We start from the raw sequence: 21,743 nt of genomic DNA, 5'->3' as shown, positions 1-21,743 counted from the left end.
TTTCATTCTATGTTCCAGGAAATAGAAGGCCAGATGGACAGGGCTTATTCTTAACAGCTGTTCAGTAATCCCATCCCCTCTCAGCCAGGGCCTGTGCCGAGGAGTCACGGCCTTGTTTGTACCTTCTCCAGATTCCTGTTCGTGGGCCCACCAGTTGGATCTCAGAGGCTCAGAAAAATCCTTGAAGACAGAAATTGAAAATAAACCACTGGTACCCCACAAACTGAGATGATGACAGAAATTCAAAGCCTGATGCAGGGGAGAGACCAATGAGACATGGAGAGTGCTGTCAGGGTTCTTAGAAATTCATGACCTGGCACTGCCCTAAGGAGAAGAAATGTGCCTATTCCCATGCGGAACATATTGGCCATGTAGAGCTTAAAATATTTCTCTGACTCCCTGGGAGTATGGAGGAAGAGAGTTATGGGAATGGTGTTAGAGACTGGGGGTGGGAGGGTGGATTTAAATGGACACACAAAAGGCTTGCCTCCCAGTGCAGTGGAATCTAAACAATCTGAAATAGCTCAAGCTCAAGACTTGGCATGTGCTTCTGAGCTGCCACCCACTGAACAGAGCAAGGGCTGTTACACTTGGAGATCACAATCCTTAAAGTGAACTTGAGAAGCAAGGTGGCAGAGGCTTGGTTTCAAACCATCTCGTTTGACAGTTTGCATCAGTCAATCCAGTTTTTCCCTTGTTACCAAAACCAAATTATAGGGGAATTTGTCTTCATAACAGTTAATATAACTTTCTTCCTTTTTGCTTAGAAAATCTGGGTTTTCTGAGATTGGGAAATATGTTTTATAGCCTCACAGGAACATAGATAAAAAAGGAAGATGACGCTTGGTAATGGATTCGGCTTCGTAGGGCAGAGAATTTGTTAGGTGCAGGCTTAGAACTCTGCACTTAGCTGTGCTGCTTTGCTCTGGCTCCAGGGTTCATTTTCATGTGTTTTTGGTTGTTTGTTTGTTGGGATTCATTTGTGCTTCTGTCCATGAACACCATCATGCTCAGCTTCTTATTTTTCTATTTTTGACAGAGATGTGTGTGCAGACCCAGGCCATGCAGATATTGGTGACTCTAACTTCCTCAGCTCAGAACACCTCACCTCTGGCCCCCAGCACAGGAAAGCAGCGTGGTCAGGAGGGGTTAAACTTCGGCTGAAGCACAGGTAAGAGGCATGGAGGTCGGTGCTGAGCAGTTCAGGTAAAGAACTTGGTCAGAAAAGCCACTGAGCTGCTGGGAGAGGAGTTAGGGGCAAGGGTGGTCAGAATACAGGTTGTTGAGAACAAGATAAGAGACAGAACAAGGAGGCGAAATAGAAGCTCAGAGTTTAGAAGGATACTGATCTTATTAATGGCAGTTTCCACACAAGGTTCTAAAGAACTGTAAAATTCCTGGAGGTCATCCCAGGGTCCCACAAATAGTTTGATATCATTTCAAAAACACATTTATAATTATTTTTAAAAGTACAATTTGAAACATTAAAAGTCATATGCTGATGTTTTACACTTTGGAAACAATCTGTTTGCCAACTTGTACAGCAAGATGAATTTAAATGAACTGATCTGCATTTGAAACTTCTCTGAGGAATGTCCCAAGAGTACAATGTAAGCCTAACAAAGATTACCCATGTGGGTCAGATTTTGAGAGTGAATAAACCTGAGTGCTTCCCACATGCTAGGTGTCTTGGCTTTGCATGGGCTGTCTCATTAAATTCTCATACCAGCCCTGTGACGTTTGCACTTGTAGAATAGCATTGAGCTAGGAGGCAGTGGATTCAAATTCAGCCACTACACTTTATTACCTCAGCATCAGCACAACAGTGCCTACTTCATAGGACAGCTATAGGATTCAACAAGATACGGTGTTTAAAGCACTCAGCACAGAGCCCACTCTGAACAAAAAATAGATGGTGGTGGTATAATGCTGTTGTGGATATTATCTTGATCACTCTCATCATTATCACAGAAGTCTGTGTAATCTCATGAAAGACAGTACGACACCGGGAGTAAGATGGGGTTTGTGCAGTCAGACTACCTAAAACTCAAGCCTACATTCTGTCACTATACACCCTCAGGCATATTATAGAAGCTCTCTCTACTTCCAACTGTAAAATAAGTTCACTGATCTGCCTTCTAGGGATGCTGAAAAGACTGAAAGACCTGATCCTCATTAAGCAGTTAAGGCTGTGCCTACTATGTTATGAGTGCAACAAATGTTATAGTAACCAATTATTCTGATTTTAGTTTGGGAAGTTCTTTCATATAGACATGTCAACTTGCATTATAAATAAGTAGGTTGGGCTCAGTGGCTCATGCCTCTAAGCTCAGAAATTCAAGACCAGCCTGGACAATATGGCAAAATCCTGTCTCTACAAAAATAAAAATTAGCTGGGCATGGTGGCGCACAAATGTGGTCACAACTACTCTGGAGGCTGAGGTGGAAGGATCACTTGAATCCAGGAGGTCGAGGCTACAGTGAGCCATGATTGAGTCACTGCACTGTAGCCTGGGAGACAGAGCTTCAAACAAACAAACATTATCATTTGGATTTCCCCAAATCCAGATTTGCATATTTGGATGCAAAACATGATAGAACAACACTTATATTAGGGTGTTTACATTAAGGTTCTTTGTTAGATTTCATTAAAAAAAAAAAAGATTTAAAAGAAGTTTGAAATACTAAAGGTCTAGGGAGGCCAACTGGCTGGTGTCTGAGAGTCAGGCCAGGTATAGGGTGAGATTTGTCAATACCTTTGGCTCAAGAGATCCAGCCAGCAAGGTTGCTCCCAGGGACAAACCTGAAAAACAGAAGTTCCAAGGCTATCACTGTTTCCTTTAGCCTCCTAGAATCTTTAAAATGTAGAGAATCAAAATTTTCTCCTTAACAAGGAGGTGTCCACCTTGTTAGGTGGCCAGTAGGCTAATCTAATATCAATACCAAAGTCCTCAAGGCCAGAAAGTAGTAGTTAGGGAGTTTCTGCTCCAGTCTGGAGGGGAAATGAGCAAGACCAGAACTAAATCAATGGTGATGGGACAAGAGATGACAGATTTGGGATAAATTTAGGGAGGCAGAATAAATAGCAGATGAGGGTAGGATAAAGGAGAGAAAAACTGAAGAGTGACTGCTGAGTTTCTGGTACGAGGCACTCGAGGATATCTGTAGGGCCATTAGTCAGGACAGGGAAGGCAGGAATCACAGAAACTGACTGGGGGTTAAGAACATCAGCACTAGAATCACATAGACCTGGGTTTGAGCTAGAAACAAAATATTTTATAAAGCAATCCCTGAAAGTTGAATGAAACAAACAAATACACATCTACTTGGTATCCTAATCATAAAGCAATCATTCTTATAACAAGCTGGGGTTGTTCTCATACCGATGGCGCTGTGTCTGTATGGGGAACATAAGTAAGAAGCAATTTCCTTTATAAAAAGTCATGAGCTAGATGGTGCAGACATCACTCCTGCTTTTGGCTGGAATTTTTACTCTTCATACACTAAGAATTTTACATATATGTATCTCCACAAATACAGTCAGGTATTGCTAATGACAGGGATATATTCTGAGAAATGTGTCATTCGGCTTTTTATATTGCTGAACATACTAGAGAGTACCTACACAAACCTAGTTGGTGTGACCTACACACCTGGCGCATTGGGTATAGCCTAGACTATAGTGGAGCTCCTAGACTGTGAACCTGAACAGCATGTTGCTATACTGAATTCAGTAGGCAATTGTAACACATGGTAAGGATTTGCGTGTCTAAACATAGACAAAAATACCTTATAAAAGATATAATATACACCTACATAGGGTACTCACCATGAAGTGAGCCTGCAGGACTGGCAGCTTTTCTGGGCAAGTCAGCGAGTGAGTGGTGAGTGAACGTGAAGGCCGTTACTAGGGTGCTGCTTACTGTACGCTGAACACTCAATTTATTTAAAGCGTTTTTCTTCAATAATTAACATTAATACTGTCACATTTTTACTTCATAAACTTTTAAATTTTAAAAAATATTTGATCTTTCGTATTAACACTTAGCTTAAAATACAAACACGTTAAATGGCTCTACAAATTTTTTTTATATCCTTATTCTAAAAGCTTTTTTCATTGAATTTTTTTTATAACTTTTAAACATTTTTGTTAAAAACTGAGACACAAAAACATACACTAGCCTATGCCTAACAGAGCAGAATCACCAATACCACTGTCTTTTGCCTCAGGGTCTTATCCCTCTGAGAGGTCTGCAGGGCAATGCATGGAGCTGAACTCTCCTGGGATATCACTGCCTTTTTCAGGAACACTTCCTGCAGAACCTGCCTGAGGCTATTTCACAGTTAACCTTTTTTTTTTTGAGAGGGTCTTGCTCTGTCACCCAGTCTGGAGTGCAGTGGCGTGATCTCGGCTCACTGCAACCTCTGCCTCCCAGGTTCAAGGGATTCTCCTGCCCCAGCCCCCCAAGTAGCTACAGCTATAGGTGCACACCATCACACTCGGCCAATTTTTGTATTTTTAGTAGAGACGGAGTTACACCATATTGGCCTGGCTGGTCTTGAACTCCTGACCTCATGATCTGCCCGCCTCGGCCTCCCAAAGTGCTGGGGAATTATAGGCGTGAGCCACTGTGCCTGGCCTCTAACTTCCTTTTTTAATAAGTGGGAATACAGACTAAAATAATGATTAAAAGTATAATATAGTAAATATGTAAGCCAGTAACACACATTTTATGATAAAGTATTATGTACATGATTGTATGTACTGTACTTTTAGATGACTGGCAGTGCAGTAGGTTTGTTTATACCAGCATCAAAACCACTTGAGTGATGGCTATGGCTTCTGTAGGCCAGAGGAATTTTTAGCTCCATTATAATCTTATGGAACTACCTTTATAATGTGCACTCCATTGTTGGCTGAAATGTCATTATGTGGCACATGACTGTAAATTGTAAGGCCTGTGTTAGTGTACCTCCTAATTTTCCTGTTCCCCAGGAGTCTCTCTGCAGCCCAAGTGTTACTGATATGGGACTAACCTAGGAAATCAGAGTTGTTCTCATTCAGTTACACTTAGATCCTACATCCTGTTTGTTTTGCTTTTTACTTTTTGTTTTGAAATCATTGTAGACTCACAGAAAAGTTGTAAGAATAGTACAGAGATTTCCTGTACCTGTCACCCAGCGTTCTTCAATGTTAACACCCTTTATAACCACAGTACAAATAACAAAACTTAAGAAATCAGCACTAGTGTAATACTATTAGCTACAGACTTAACCTTATATAAACCTAAACTTTACTCAAATCTCACCATTTTTTCCCACTAATGTTGTGTTTCTGTTCTGGGATCCCACATTGTGTTCCCTTAGACTCCTCTGATCTATGGTAGCTCCTCAGTCTTTCCTTGTTTTCTATGACCTTGACAGTTTTTGAAGGGCACTGGCCAGTTATTTTGTAGAATGCATACTATTTGTGTGTATCTCTTGTTTTCTCACGGTTACATCGAGGTTATGACTTTTGACAGTACCACAGAAGTGACTTCTTTTCTTCTTACTGTCTCATATCAGGGTTACATGATGTCAATATGTTTCATTACTTGTGATGTTAACCTTGATTACTTGGTTATGGTGAAGTTGGCCAGGTTTTTCCACTTTAAAGTTACTATTTGTCCCTTAGTATTAATAACCTTGGAAAGATAATTTTCAGGCGATGCAAATGTCCTGTTTCTCCTAAACTTTCTTCACTGATCTCGGAATCTATCAATGTTGCCTGTGACAACTATTATTGTAATGTTCTAAATTTGATTCTATTTCTTTCATTTTTTCTACACTTATTAATTAGAATTCTTAAAAAAAATAAATGCTGTTCTTCTCCTCTACTTATTCAATTAATTCATTCATTTCAGTAAGGACTCTTTTATATTTATTTTATCCTGTGGGTTATAATTCAGTACTACTGTTACTTATTTTGTTGCTCAAATGGAGCTAGTTTTGGACATTGAGAGCTCTTTTGAGCTGGCTCTGGTCTAAGTCCTGTTTGGAAATGTGGGAAAGGATGAGGTAGTGACGTGTTGTCCTTACACTAAGACAGCAGACTTCGATGTGCTACCATCTTTTTAGGAGTCTTAGGAATGTTGAACTGGGAGGTTGGTGGTGGGCATTGAGCAGTTCTAATTTGTGACATATCACAGAGACCTATACTGATTTTGGAATTGGAAAGTGCTGGGGTCATCTCATGAGCTAGTTCCAAGTCCAGTGAGTAACACGCATATATATTAATAGTGCCTTCATTGTGGAGAAAATCGCCAGGAAGGATTTGCTCACTTACCTATAAGACGAAAGAAAGAAAAGAGAAGCTCATTTTCCCAAGGTACATACAGAAGCCAGCCAAACAACCAAGTTAAACACAGAGAGACACTTTTAGTGGCCCAGGGCTTAATATTCTCACAGATCCCATCCCACCCTTCCTTTCCTGCTTAGAGCCCTGGATTCTCTCTTACCTGTTGATAGGAATTCTTATGATCTAACTTATCTTGGCAGAAACTGCTCTCTAAAATCAATCAAGCCTTCGGCTAGGGTAGCTCAGTGAGTCGGTAAACAAGACTAAATGTTCTAGCTTGAAATTGAAGATTTTCCAGGCCAATGCTTTTCTCCATGAACTTCTCATTCCTTCCTTACCTTCTCATTATAAAAGTAGTCTGATTTAATTATTTTATTTTTATTTATTTATTTATTTTTGAGACAGTCTCACTTTGTCACCAGGCGCCAGGCTGGAGTGCAGTGGCACAATCTCGGCTCACTGCAACCTCCGCCTCCCGGGTTCAAGCAATTCTCCTGCCTCAGCCTCCTGAGTAGCTGGGACTACAGGCGCACGCCACCATGCCCAGCTAATTTTTGTATTTTTAGTAGAGACGGGGTTTCACCATGTTGGCCAGGATGGTCTCGATCTCTTGAGCTCGTGATCACCCACGTCGGCCTCCCAAAGTGCTGGGATTACAGGCTTGAGCTACCATGTCCGGCCATTCTGATCTAATTATTAAGCATTTACCCTTATATGGGGATCTCAGATCACCATACTGTGTGCTTCATAAAGTAAATCAAGATGAATGGACAATAGAAGCTCAGAATCTGACTTCTCTAATTCATTCTCAATTGAACAGCAAGGTTAGTTCTGCTGGCACTGTCCCTTGGCAGTGAGTTCTGTCCCTGTGCTGCTGACTTAGTGTTCTCAGGACAGTACACCTTAGGAAGATGCAGTAAGATGTTATAGAACCACTGCTTCGGTCGACTCCCTAACTATGGGAGGCTTAAAGCAATTAGCACTTTTTTAAGATAGTGGCATTTTTACTTGTGGAGGAGGGCATGTGTTTAGCAGAGAAGATCATTTAAGGAGACTTCCTGATTTCAGTTTGATGCATTCTATCATCAGATAATTTTCCTTGCTTCTCTCCTCCTCTTGCCCTCAAAAGGGAATTCTGGCATTTTTAAGCTATAGGCTATTGTCCAAGATGCCAGCTCTTCTCAGGGAGTCATTAAGGGTCACTTTCTCTTCTTCCCTCTTATAGAGCAGGAATTGCATTTCAATTGGCCAACTTACAGAGGGGACTGGCATGGAGAGTCCCTCCCACTTGCACCGAGCTGGGCAAGTTCAAGGCGGTACAGGCCGTCCAACTAGAGACCTATGTAGTTGTTGGGAGGCTTTTACCATGCTGGGAGGAGCAGAAAGAGCAGTAGCAGGACAGAATGGCTTTTTATTCCATGCCTGAATATGACATCCAATTGGCCAGAGGGTTGCTACCTGGGATGTTTCTGTTTGCCGCAAGGTATGTTCAGTAATATGTTAGAATGCGATTCAGAATCATTCGTTGCAGGATCCTCCACTGATGAGCCTTTATCAGTCTGTCGTCTTGATGTTGTGCTGTATCTGTTTATAAAGAAAAATAATCAACCACCTGTTAAGTTTAAGCCTGTGTCTCTAAATTGTTATGAACATTCTCATTGTTTGAGTGTCTCACATGATTTGGTGTACTATTAATATTTCTGATCGTTAAGTCTCATTCTCTCTCCTATGTATAAATACAGTCACCCTATGTTTTATGATGTGTATATCTGGACTGGCTTTTTATCCCATTCAAGTTAACAAATGCTTTGTGCTGTGTACTTCATGCCTTTGCTTCCTCATTTCCCTGGGGAATTTTGGAGTAACACTGCTGTTTCTTATGGGAGTGGTTATGTGCCTATATACTAGCAGCAAAGTTCTCTGTTCTCATTGCCAACATTTGTATAAAGAAAGGGAAGTTTTTATTTTATTTGACCTTCACTTACTCCTTCTCTGATGCTCTTCCTCTTTTTACGTAGATCTGAGTTTCTGATCTATATCATTTTCCTTTTCTCTAAAGAACTTTTAATATTTAATATTTTGTGCAAGGCAAGTCTGTTGGCAGCAAATTCCCTCAATTTTTGTTTACCTGAGAAAGTCTTTATTTCTTTAACTTTTGAAGAATAATTTCACAGGATCCAGAATCTATATTGGTGGTTTTCTTTTTTCCTTTCAACACTTTGAATCTTTACTCCACTCTCTTCTTGTATGCTTTCTGAGGAGATGTCAGATGTAATTCTCATCTTTGCTCCCTTATAGGTGAGGTGTTTTTCCCATCTGGCTTCTTTCAGGCTTTTTGGCTTTATTTTTGGTTTTCTGTAGTTTGAAACTGACATATCTAGGTGTAGTTTTTCTGTATTCATCTTGCTTGGTGTTCTTGGAGCTTCCTGGATCTGTGATTTGGTGTCTGACATTAATTTGGGGAGATTCTCAGTCATTATTGTTTCAAGAATTTCTTTTCTTCCTTTCCCTCTTTTCATTCTGGTATTCCTATTACATGTATGTTACACCTTTTATAGTTGTCTCTCAGTTCCTGGATATTCTATTCTGGAACTTTCTCAGTCTTTTTTTCTCGTTGCCTTTCAGTTTTGGAGGTTTTTATTGAGATCTCCTCAAGCACAGAGAGTCTTTCCTCGGCCGTGTCCAGCATGCACGTGTGGGCAGGTGTATGGGAAATCTCTGTACCTTCCATTTAGCTTTGATGTGAACCTAAAACTGCTCAAAAAAAAGTCTCTTTTTTGAAAAAAGACAAAAAGAACCTATGGGTATATTCTAAATTTCAAAGAAAAGGTATAGTCTTCTCTTTCAACTTTGAGATTATAGTCATATATGAAGAGTATTGATTGAGATTGTCAGTTGTACATTACTTAACTCCATCACAACTGAAGATTTAAATACTTCACTATATTTTCTCTTATAATTCAAATTCAGCTTTTATCCATATATAATCTTGATGTGAACTTTTCCTCCAGAATTATGCTAAGTGCCAGCGGCTTGCTTCTAGAGATGCCTTTACTTAAAATATGAAAATAGGACATGGAAAAAAACAGATGGATTGAACAATCATGGCAATGTTCTAGCTCCCTAGCTGACTTGAGTATTAATTTTATTATTATAGGCATTCATTTTATTATTACACCATGTAAAAGGTAAAAAAGACAATATGAGCTGCTTATATTATAAAATTTGCTCGTATATATAGGGAGAGATTACAGGGCTGGTTTTTCCAGTTTTATTTGGCATTCTTTCATCTGAAAGTGAGAGAGCATTCTTCTGACTTTTATTCTCCCCAAGTGTCCGTGTGTGAGCGGTGGTAGTTAAACTCTTCTCTGTTGTAAAATTTATTGTGGAAATACTGGTAGGTAGGAATTGAGCTGGAGCAAGTGTTAAAGCCTTTTTACATTTTCAGCTGCTCTGCCATAAAACCTTCACTGTTTGTTTTATTTAGGTTCCAGTAACATTTGGAAACTTTATTTTAATGAAGTTTCTTTTCCATTATGATTGGAAAATATAGATTCTTTTGACCATTATTTAACATTTTTAACCAAAATTTAATGCCTTCTGCCCTTTCCTTTCTCTTCTTATTGACTTTATTACTTGTTGCCTTTTCCTTTAAAGGAAGAGGAAAATAGTGAAATAGAGAGATCTAACACAAGGCACCAGACTTACTCCAAATGAGAATTCAGTTTGTTTGGTGTTAGAGGTTTGGGAGGGATTTGTTTTTGTTTGATGGAGTGCTGTTTTGAAGAAATCCCCGCCAAAAGGCAAGACTTCTTCCTCACACACAAATGCAAAAAACACAACCCGTTCTTCATTTGTTTTGACAAGTGCAATTTAATTTGTTCTTTGGCATTGTATGAAAATTAATTAGCTTAATTTTGAAATATATTGGTTGGTATCTGGACTCCTTTAAACTCTCAAAGGGCAATCTTGTTTGGGTTCTTACTGAGGAGGAAGATTTCCTGCTGTAGGGATAGCCTTCTCCCGGTGCTCAGCTTCACCATCTGCTGGATAGAGGGCAGAAGCTCTGTACCTTTTACTGCGCCCTGCTGACCTGCTCCTCATTTGTCTGCCACCAGGAGTCCTCTGGGAAAGCCCCCAGACATCTCTGTAAAAAGCAATAGTAATTTAGGGGCACACACAATATTTCTAGCACTCTGCAGCTATCTGAGCCTCTCCGAGATCCATGACAGTCTTGAGGGTGTTTGCATGTGCCCGTCTGTAGAAAATAACATACCACCATGGAAGTGATTTCTCCTAAGTTTTAGCAACATATGATATGACAAAGAGAAATAGTATGAAAGAAAATTCTAAAATCATAATGTCTGATATCTGAAGAAATTGGTAGAAACTATCCTTCCTTCCTCCAACAAATAAAATGCCTGATTCCAAATGAGACTTGAGAATCAGAAATTGTTTATGCTGTGCTATTCTTTTGTAATGTTGTAATTGAGTTTGTAAGTTAATAAATGGCAAAGACTAATGCTACTACACATCATAGATATTACAATGTTTGCATCAAATTCTGCTTGATTTTTATGCAAATGTTGACATGTAGGGGAATACTGGGGAAAAGAACATTTCAACTTATTACCCCCAGCGATTGAATGAAAAGCACCCACCTCTGTTGCTAGTCCCTCTCTTTTATAGTAGCGTTTTTATGCAGTAATCAATAAAATTTAATCTTTAAAAATTGTTTTGGAATGGAGGATGGGGAAGAGATAACCAGTAGTGAAGGAGATATTGGGACAGGCACGGTGGAATGGGGTAAAGTATGATACAAGAAAAGGGCTGTATCTTTTATGCCGGTTTTGGTGTTACAGTCTTATGTCTGCATGTCAGCAGACTTCATATTTACTTGTGATTCAGTTGTCAAAGCCAAAAGTCCCCAGGACATAAGATCAGGATGTGACATTTAAAAAGAACTTTTCTTTCCAGAAGGGACTGTATGTTGCTATGAAATGCTATTACCTAATACATAACCTTTCTAACTACTGAACCACTTTTTAAAGACACAGATATTAATGAGGCAATTATGAAAAGCCTTGGGAAAGTGTTTTTTAGGTTTTTTTTTAATCCAAAAGGGCTGAGGGATATAGCCTTGAGGAGCCAAGGGGATAGGGATGCTGTTCAGGGTTAGGGGATTTCTCAAAACTAATGTCTTTGCTAATGAAGTGTTGAAGGACATTGGCCACCTTTATTCATGTTTTGAAAAACTTTTGTTTGTTTCAACTCTTGTAAAACTTCTTGAGAGCTTTTTTGTGTCCTGTGAACCTATTATAAACATCTCAACACAATCTGGATCTATGAATGAAACAATGTTATGAGTGCAGCTCAGTGTTGTTTGACTTGGTCCCAGTTTTCCACTGCTATATGTTTTTTTGTCATTAGTATTTGGGGCCTATCATTTTTCTATAAACAGGAAATGCCTAAAAAGGCATATTTTTCAAATATGCATTATCTATTATTCTATACTAAAGAAGATATAATTTCTCCCCAAATTATTTCTACAGTGACATTTAATTGTTCATATTGAGTTTGTTTCCTCTTTAAAATGTGAAAGGGAGTAATTTAGCAGTAATAATCAAAATTGCAAGTGCATTTGCCCTTTGAGCCAGCAATTCCACTTCCAAGAATTTCTGCAGACATTTCAACATACATAGAAAACATCATATGGACATGGTTATTCATTGTAGCATTATTTGTAATAGCAAAAGACTAAACATCAAAAGTGTCTACAAAAGGGGTCTGGTTAAACAAATATGATATATGCATACAGTGGAGTACTAGATGGCTAAAAGGAAATAAAGGTATGAGGAAGCTCTGTAAATACTGATATAGAATGATCTTCAATATGTTTGGGTTTTTTTTTTTTTTTTTTGAGAAGGGGTCTCAGTTTTGCCTAGGCTGATCTCAAACTCCTGGGATTAAGCAGTCCTACCACCTCAGACATTCAAGTAGCTGGGACTACAGGCGTGAGCCACCATGCCCAGCTGAGTATGTATTGTTGAGTACAAAAAGCAAGGGATAGAACATGACATGAAGTCCCTTTGGAGCAAGGAATGAAATAAGAAAAAAAAAATAAGTTCATGTTTGCTTGTATTTGCATAACAGAACACTGGAAAGGATACTTAAAAATTAACTACAGTGGTTAGCAAGAGAAATGGGGGTAGTGCAGGAGGAATATCAGACATAAATATGGGGAAAATATGAAGACTTTATAAATTGTATACATTCTGATGATGCATATATGGTTATTTATATTAATCCAGATACATTTACGTATGTTTAAAATGTTTTATAAGCTAGGCATGGTGGTATATGCTATAGTTCTGGCTACTCAGGAGGCTGAGGTGGGAGGACTGTTTGAACCCAGGTTCAAGGCTGCAGTAAGCGATGATCATGCCACTGCACTCCAGCTTGGGTGACAGAGTAAGACCTTGTCTCAAAAAAATATTTCATAAATTTAAAAATAGATGAGGAAAAACGGGGAAAAACAGCAGTGGCGTGTAAAAAGAAGCTTTAAAAACAATACTATGCTATTCAAAATAGCAAAGACGTGGAATCATCCTAAAAACCATCAGTGACAGATTGGATAAAGGAAATGTGGCAGCTATACACCACGGAATACTATGCAGCCATGAAAAAGAATGAGATCATGTCTTTTGCGGGAACATGGATGGAGCTGGAGGACATTATTTTTTAGCAAACTAACACAGGAACAGAAAACCAAATACTGCTTGTTCTTATAAGTGGGAGCTAAATGATGAGAATACATGGACATATAGAAGGGAAGAACGCACACTGGGGCCTCCTTGAGGTGAAGGGTGGGAGGAGGGAGAGGACCAGAAAAAAAATAACTGTTGGGTACTAGGCTTAGTACGTGGGTGATGAAATAATCTATATAACACCCCCCCACCCATGTCACAAGTTTACCTTCTGACAAACCTGCATATGTACCCTCGAACCTAAAAGTTAAAAAAAGAAAATGCTTCATCCCAGCTAAGCATAGTGTTCAATATGGTAAAGAGCTACCATTCAAATCTTTGAAATGTTAATTTAATAGACCTAATTTGCAGAATATATTGGTGTATTTTGTTTCTTTTGCGGGGAGCATGGGGGTATTCAATTAAAACGTCGTTATGATGGACTTTGTCTTACAGTATTGTGCACTAAACAATAATGGGTGGACAGGTTGATGGGTTAGTAAGGGATTTAAGAAATATGGTAACTTTTATTTTGTGGTACTGGTAGTCTGAGTACATTTTGTATTCTTACACACTTGACTCATGTCCAGTTGGTAACTGGCAGAGTTTCATAACAGTGCACCCAGAAGAGCCCATGCAGTGTCTGTCATAACAGTTTGTCAGAGAACAGCATCAACAAAAAAATTAACTCTGGTTCTTAGAGTTTTTATTTTCCAATCTATAGTTGTCACTTTCTTCGTCTATCCAAAGCACACCAATCCTTCAAGGTCATCTGAAGTCCCACTGTACTGCTAAGCTTTCTGGCTGACTTCAGACCCCATTCATGTGAGCTTTCAGTGCTTGTATCCAAAATGCCTCTATAGCCTTGGTGTCCCAATATGATCTGAATTTTAAACCATCTGCTCTTCACTCACAAGGCTCTGGCTATGCTCTGTTGTATTCTTTGAAAACCCCAAACTCATTCCTCTCCTCAAGGATTTTGCATTCATTTTTCCTTTGGAGCTAAATATTCTTCCCCCAGCTCTTTCCATGGTTAACTGTTTCTTATTTAGGTCTTGGTTTGAATGCCACTTGCTCATAGAGGCTGTCTCTGACTTAAACAGGGACTTTCCATCACACTCTCACATTACCCAGTTTTATTTCCTTTCAGAACCCTTATAAGTTATATGAGAATATCTTGTTTTATTTGCTTACTTGCTTACTGCCTGTCTCCCTACTCTGCCTGTTCCACTTCATTGCATAGTGCTCGTTACTTGCAAATTAAGAGCATGGGCTCAGGAGACAGATGCCTGGGTTTGGTAGTTTAGTATCAGCTGTGCTGCTCACTATCTTTGTGATAGTAAACACATTGTTTATTCTGTATTTACAGAATAGTGAGAAAATACTTGTCAAGTGCCTAGAATGGTGGTTGGCACTCAGTAGGCACTCAGATATTTTTTGAGTGAATGAATGATGCTGTGACTTTGTTTAATAGTTTTTCTTGCATCTGAGCCTCCCCAATAAGATTATAAACTCTTCAAGGCCTCCCATGACCTTGCAGAGCTCCAACTACAATTTAGCAAGGTCAAAGGCATATAGTAGGTGATCAGTGAATACTGCTTTAAAATACTGAACTTACTGCAGATTTCTCAGAAACTTGTTTGGCATTCCGGAATCTCTCTGTGTTTAGGACAAAATCATCTAAGAAGGTCATCAAGTCACTTGCGAATTCCAGTTTCATCCGCCTACCCATTCCACGCAGTTAAACTTCCTTGTTTGGGGTTAGGAAGGCAACAAAAGGGCTTTGTTTGAATTACACCCACACACAAAACTTAGTTTGCTAAATTTTAAAATTAAACCATCTTCCTACTTACTGATATGCTCATGATATGATGTAACTTTAGGAAAATATTTATAAGCTTAAAGATCAAAATGATCCAAAATGTAAAATTAGCATGCCGTGCTCTTTAGGAATGCTTATTAAATGTTTTACATCATTGAAAAAGTCAGTAAACAGCTGTTTAACTTGTTTTAAAAAAACTTTTTTTGGTTATCTCGAGCTACGTGAATTATATTTTCAAAATGAGAGATTATTTAAAAAATACTTTGCTTATAGGTAATACATGCACATAGTATAAAATTTGAAAAGTTACAAAATGAAACACAGTGAAAATAAATTTTCCTCCCCAGAGGCAGTCATTGTGTCTGGTTTCTTAAGTGTCCTTCCAAAATACTCTTTACATTAATATACATATATGTGATTGTTTTCCCCTATATACTGTAGCAGATGGTACATTGAATTCTGCATCTTGCTAGTGTAACTTAATATATTTGGAGATATTTCCATATCAGCATGTATAGAGCTACTTCATCCTTTTTAACAGCCATTATATGGTTGTACCACACTGAGTTACCTCATCTGCTGCTAATGGGCATTTAGGTTGTCTTTCAATCTTTTGATGGATATGTTATTTTAAAAATCATGTGCTAGATGTTGCCAAACTGGCCTTCATTCAGGTTGTGCTGATACACACTGGTGGGCTATTTTTGGTCATCCTTTTCAGTTCTTCCCTTATTTCATGACTTAACTCCTATCTGCATGGTATGGAAGAACCTTACAAAGCAAAGATTTATCTCCAAAGCCCTCTCCCAACATATGTTCTGCATCTAAGAGGAAGTGTTTTTTTTGTTTCTTTGGTTCATGTTTTTGTTTCTTTCAGGGCCTTTTGATTTGCCTCCCCCCGCCCCAGGCAAAATCATCTTGTTCTTAAGCTATTAGAACTGTGATGAAACCTGATATTCTGCCCAGGGAAAATAAATAGTTACCTCTCCAACCTCCTGCAAAGAAAAAGCTCCCCAAGTTGAGTTTGCTGTCTTGGTATTGCAAGTATTGGGCCTACTTTCTATGGCACTTAATTTATCTATGCTGTAGGAATTATTTCATTTGGTCTTTTCTGCAGAATGTAAGCTCCTTAAAGTCAGAGACAGTATCTTAGTCATTATTTCTTTCAAATATCTCTTTAAAACTCATTTAATTTTTAATTATCTTAAACGGACACTTAATTGTGCGTATTTGTGGGGTACATAATGATGTTTCAATATAAATAATGTATAGTGATGAGATAAGGGTAATTAAATATTTTTAAATATGAGTTTCAACTCTTCTAGTCTTTGTGTACCATATCCTGGGAGCCCAACCCCTGTATCACCTCCCTCACTTCTCCCTCTTTCAGGTGAGGCTTCATCATGAAAACAGAGGACACTGGGGGCGAGGTCCCCTCAACTTTCATGCTACCTACTTGCTTTCACATTTGCCAGCATCCGCCTTTCTTCTATCTCAATGGCACTGGCTTTCCTCTTCCATATAAGCTCATCCCTTCACCTGAGCGCTTGAATCCCATGCCTTTCTACCTCCTCCTGAGTCTTTAAGGAGTCATCCTCCTGTGTTCTGTGTCTTCAGATGGGCATGTGCACACACTCTGCCTTATAGATACTTGCTTAAACTTCTCATTATTTAAAACAAAAACAGCAGGAACAAAACCTTTTCATTCCCTGACTCCCTCCAGTCTTCTAGCCACCACCTTCTTCTCTTCTTTAGAAACAAGTTTTTGAAGGAATCATCTGCCTGTACTGCCTCTACCTTACCCCTCGTTCACCGTTAACCCCACCCCACGTCATGCCATTGCAAGGACTTGCTGGTTGCCAAGTCCAGTGGCCATGCATCTGCCTCATCACACTAACCTGTTTATAGCATCACGGTGGTTTACAGTTTCCTCCTCCTCCTCACTCTCCCCTCTAGAAATCTGTGAGACGCTCATACTTAACTAGTTTTCCTCCTTCTCTGGAAGCTCCTCTTGGGCTTTTTACCCAGGCTCCCTCTCCCTTAAATTTTGATCGTTCTCCGAAACTCATCTTTCAATTATTTCCTTTATCTCCCTATTCATTCTCCTCAAGTAACTCAAAGGCCCTGTGTTTTGTGACTTGTAAATTTCTATATGCAGCCCAGCCCTCAGTCCTCTAGTCCCTCTCCCTGCTATACCTCTCCACAGGAAGCCCCACAGGCACTCCTGCATGCCCCAGAGTGAGCCATCAGCATCCTTCCTATTTCCTCTTCCCTCTCTCCTCTTCCATCCCCTCCATCTAAAATAATAATAACAATAATAATAAGAGACCATCTCTCTGGAGGCAGGAGTGCAGTGGTGCACAGTCATTGCTCACTACAGCCTCAAATCCCTGGGTTCAAGTGATTCTCCTGCTTCAGTCTCTGAGTAACAGGGAGTACAGGTAGATGCCACCACACCCAGCTAATAAATTAACAAAAAATTGAGCCTCCTGCCTCAGCCTCCCAAGTAGCTTGGCTTATAGGCACAAGCAAACTAGAGGGCTTCTGTGGAACCCTTGAAGTTTTCAGTGGACACTGTCTCACACCTTATCTCCTTGACAAAGGAAAAAGCGTCCTTTTTTATGTGGAGCCTGTGGAATTTATCACTTTCTATTTCTCTTAAGTGGGAAAAGCTTCTCGGCATCAACATTTTTAGCGAGGCATGGACAGATACCGTTGGGTGATGAAACCACTGAAGAACCACTCTTAGTGTCACATGGTGCTGGTCTGAGGTCACAGTTCATTGGTGTCCATTGGCTTCTCAAGGCCAACACCTAGTCCTAGGGCTAATTTCTACTACTGTGAGGGATTCTGCCAACTCCCTTCACTAGGTAGTGGGAACGAGCAGTAGGAAGATGACAGTTTGTTCTTCTCTTCTTTCTCCTAATGTATTTTGGACCCATTGGGGTCTAAAATGATACATACCTAAAATACCTCTTGGTATCTCAAGCGAAAGAGACTTTATTTTTTTATCAAGACTGGGCTTTTGCTATATGATTAAGCAGTGGCATTTGTTGAGTCCCTGAAGTCATATGTAACTGGGTTTAAACCCTTACTCCCAGACTTAGTGACTGTGTGATTTGGGCCAGCCCTGAAGGCTTTAGAGCACTAGGAAGGATTTCTAATGACTGGATGGAACAAGATGATAAATGAGGAATCCAAGTCAGTGAGGCAACCTACCTTCAAGGAACTTGTTGAAGATGCAGCAGCCTAGTTTCTGGGGACTTTGGTGTCCAAAATTAGAGAAAGACTAGCAGCAAGAATCCTGAACTACTAACATGCTGAGCCATTAACTCTCAGGATCCCTGCTTACCTGCACTGAGAAAAAGGTTGATTCAAATTTAGAAGGCCAAGGCAGGTGGATCACTTGAGGGCAGGAGTTTGAGACCAGCCTGGCTGACATGGTGAAATCCTGTCTCTACCAAAAAAATACAAAAAAAATTAGCTGGTCATGGTGGCATGTGCCTGTAGTCCCAGCCTCCTACTCGAGAGGTTGAGGTAGGAGAATCACTGGAACCTGGGAGGCAGAGGTTGCAGTGAGCCAAGATCATGCCACTGCACTTTAGCCTGGGCAACAGAGCAAGACTCCATCTCAAAATAAATAAATAAAATAAAAACACTTTAGAGCATTGCTGAACTTCAAGGTTTAGTGGTTACATGGGACCTATTAATAAGGATTAGAGAGGTATGGTGATACGGTTTGGCTGTGTCCCCACCCAGATTTCATCTTGAATTCCCACATGTTATAGGAAGGACCTGGTGGAAGGTAATTGAATCATGGGGGCAAGTCTTTCTCATGCTGTTCTCATGATAGTGAATAAGTCTCATGAAATCTAGGTGTTAAAAAGAGGAGTTCCCCTGCACAAGCTCCCTCTCTCTTTACCTGTTGCCATCCATGTAAGACATGACTTGCTGCTCCTTCTGCCATGATTGTGAGACCTCCCAGCCATGTGGAACATAAGTTCATTAAACCTTTTTCTTTTATAAATTGCCCACTCTCAGGTATATCTTTATTAGCAGTGTGAGAACAAACTAATGCATATGGGACAAGGACCCAAACAAATGGTCATATACTGGCTTCTGCTGTTGATGTCTTGATTTTGCATCTGCTTCATCTCCTTAGCCAAAGCTGTGTGACTGCTCCCTTTCGTTCCTTTATAGTTTCCAGGTGGGCAAGGTCCGTTTCTTTTTGGCCTGTATTTAATCCTGTGATTTCAGGTCACAGCCACTGCCCTGATGGCTCCCTTCCTTACTACCCTGGCCAGGGTTCAACAGGCTGTGACCATGGTAAATCTCAGGCCAGGCTCTGCCATGATTATTGACTTAGTACCTCACTGGGGAGCTCAGGGCTGGCTGTCTCATCAGCACCAGTAGTTCCTGCCCATTCCCGTCTCCGTCATCATTTACCATCCTTCCTTTTAGAGATCTCTGAAAGCTTGTCTCCCTACTCTCTCTACTCTTCATCAGTTTATTAATAATGAATGATGATAATAAGACTTAACATTTTTGAGCTCTTATTGTGGGCCAGGTGTGTTATCTCATTTTTAATCTCACAAAACCCCTGTGAATAAGTTCTATTGTAATCTGCCTGTTACAGATGAGGAAACTCAGAGTGACTTAGAAATTTACCTGCGATCTGAAAGCTAAAACCAGTGATATTTAGTTTAAAACTGGATTAGAACCCAGGCTTGTCTTATACATTCCAGCCTCTTTCCCCCTCGAGAGAGAGTTGAATTTTTCTCACCTTTCCTGGCCTATTTGGCAACTCAATCATTAGTGCACCTGACTGTAGGCTCCTTCAATTCAGTACATCTTTGACTGAATGTGGGAAAAAAAAAATTGTGTATCTGTTTCCCTTGCTTCACACAAGAACATTTTCCTATCACCCTAATCTCTCTTTAGGGAGTTAAAACGTGTGTGTGTGTGTGTGTGTGTGTGTGTGTGTGTGTGTGTTTAATCATCATCTGTTTTGGGAAGCTCTTCAGTGCCTGCTATATTTTGAAAGTTATTTTAGATTAAGATGAGGTTAATCCAGCCTCTGATTAATCTTCTCACTTTCTAGATGAGCAAAGGCTTAGGAGGGAGAAGTAACTTACATAAGGTCAGACAGCAAGTTAGTAACAAAGTCAGGGCAAGAGCCCAGGTCTCCTGACACCTGGTCTGGTATTATTCTGATGTCCTAATACATTAAATTTTATTGGTTTCAGGGGAATTATTTTTCATTTATATTACAAAAACTAATTTATTTTTTCACAGAAAAAGGATAGGTGTGTTTTTAGCTACAAGGCCAAGTACAATGAGTTGGAATAATTTACAGCTATTATGTTTACCATATCCAAATGGATTCCTGGATCCCATAAAAGTGTTTCTAAACTGCAGAAAAATCCCCCTACAGTCTTACAGTTCAAGAATTTTCTGCATGAAATGCCTGATAGAGTACCTGAATTTTTTTTGCCAAAAATAAAGCACAGCAACTCTCTCCTGACTCTGACCTTCTATAGTAGTGTAAGCCTCCTTACTAAATTCATTCCTCAGCATTGCAGTCTGAAGGACACCCACATTTTCCCTTTGTCTTTGTCCATTCTTTGTGTGGTAAGGGCAGGATGCTTGAAAGTTGAAGTCATTGACTTGCAAAATGGGAAATTCTAGAGAGCATTTTGTTCTCTAGACCATGTAGCTTAGAGCAGTGTTCACACTGAGGTTGCTGCTGATGTTTATGCAGTTCTTACCAAGAAATTAATAGTATCATTTATCAAGCAACTGGACATGACAGAGGACTTCAAAATCTCTGGAAAATGTTTTAGCATATATCCAAAGCCCCTTGGGAAATGGAAAGGAATTGAGGGCTTCCATTTTTATATACGGCTAGAGACCAAGAAAGACCAAGGTTTTACATTAATAAAGCATAAAAAGACCATATGTTTTGCATTAATAAAGTATAAAATGTTAACATGTAGGAAGTCTAGGTGAAGGTTATGTGAGAATTCTTTATACTAATTTTGCAACATTTTAATGCAAGCCTGAAATTATGTCAAAATAAGTAAAATTTAAAAAAGGTTAAGCAGAGAATAACAATGATTAGTCAGAGAAATAAGCAATAAAATCTTCTCAGTATTGACTTGGTTGCTTTTCAATCTCTGAAGATACAGCAGTCTCCGCTTGCAAATCCACAAGTCACATCGGTGAGGAGACTCAGCTGAGAATTTGGCTAACGTTGCGGGGGTCCTTCCTGTGTCTCCCCAGGCGCAGTGAGCCTGCAGGCCGACCTCACTCATGGCACACAACTAAGTTTGGGGAGAACCAACCTGATGCCAGCATGATGCAGATATCTCAGGGCATGATTGGCCCTCCTTGGCACCAAAGCTACCATTCCAGGTAAGTGGCCATAGCTGAGACTGAAGGGTTTCTTTCTTTCTAATGTCATTTTCCCAGAAAAGAACGTTTTCTTCTGTTTTGAGAACATTTTTTCATATACTCACACCAAATATTAAATCTCTGTCTACTGCTTTCCTCATCTTACAGTGCCTAACGTGTATATGGGTTATCTTCATATGCTGGGCTAGAGCAACTTGAAGACCAGAGTTATTTGAAGCACTGGATGGCCATTTGAGATATTTATGGTGTCCATCAAGCCTCAGACACTTCACCACTGATAGCACTATATTAGAAAAATGGAGATTTTTCTTCCTCAGTGCTTAAGTGTGCTTTCTGCTTTAGTCAAAACTGTATCCGTTTTTATTCATGTGTTTGAACTCCCCACTTCATTTTGCTCTTTCAATTAAGGTAATTTGTCCATCTT

General features: G+C 39.7%; 1 protein-coding gene across 6 annotated transcripts in view; it reads left to right on the top strand.

Moving 5' to 3' along the window:
• Window positions 1–21,743, top strand: part of SHROOM3 (shroom family member 3) — a 371,721-nt gene that overhangs the window by 293,081 nt on the left and 56,897 nt on the right. For 3 of the 6 annotated variants that reach the window (XM_078367044.1, XM_078367042.1, XM_078367043.1), the window contains 2 exons: window positions 1,040–1,171; window positions 21,088–21,319. In XM_078367044.1, coding sequence (XP_078223170.1) covers window positions 21,261–21,319 — 59 coding nt within the window. In that variant the 5' untranslated portion in view covers window positions 1,040–1,171; window positions 21,088–21,260. The remainder of the gene's footprint in view (window positions 1–1,039; window positions 1,172–21,087; window positions 21,320–21,743) is intronic. The other 3 variants (XM_035293492.3, XM_008993138.5, XM_008993137.5) reach the window with 1 other exon arrangement.

This window comes from Callithrix jacchus, chromosome 3 (assembly GCF_049354715.1).
Source record: "Callithrix jacchus isolate 240 chromosome 3, calJac240_pri, whole genome shotgun sequence".
In the NCBI taxonomy this organism is placed as follows: Eukaryota; Metazoa; Chordata; class Mammalia; order Primates; family Cebidae; genus Callithrix; species Callithrix jacchus.
Note: the sequence above shows the minus strand (reverse complement) of the source record. Positions and strands in the feature narration are given on the sequence as shown.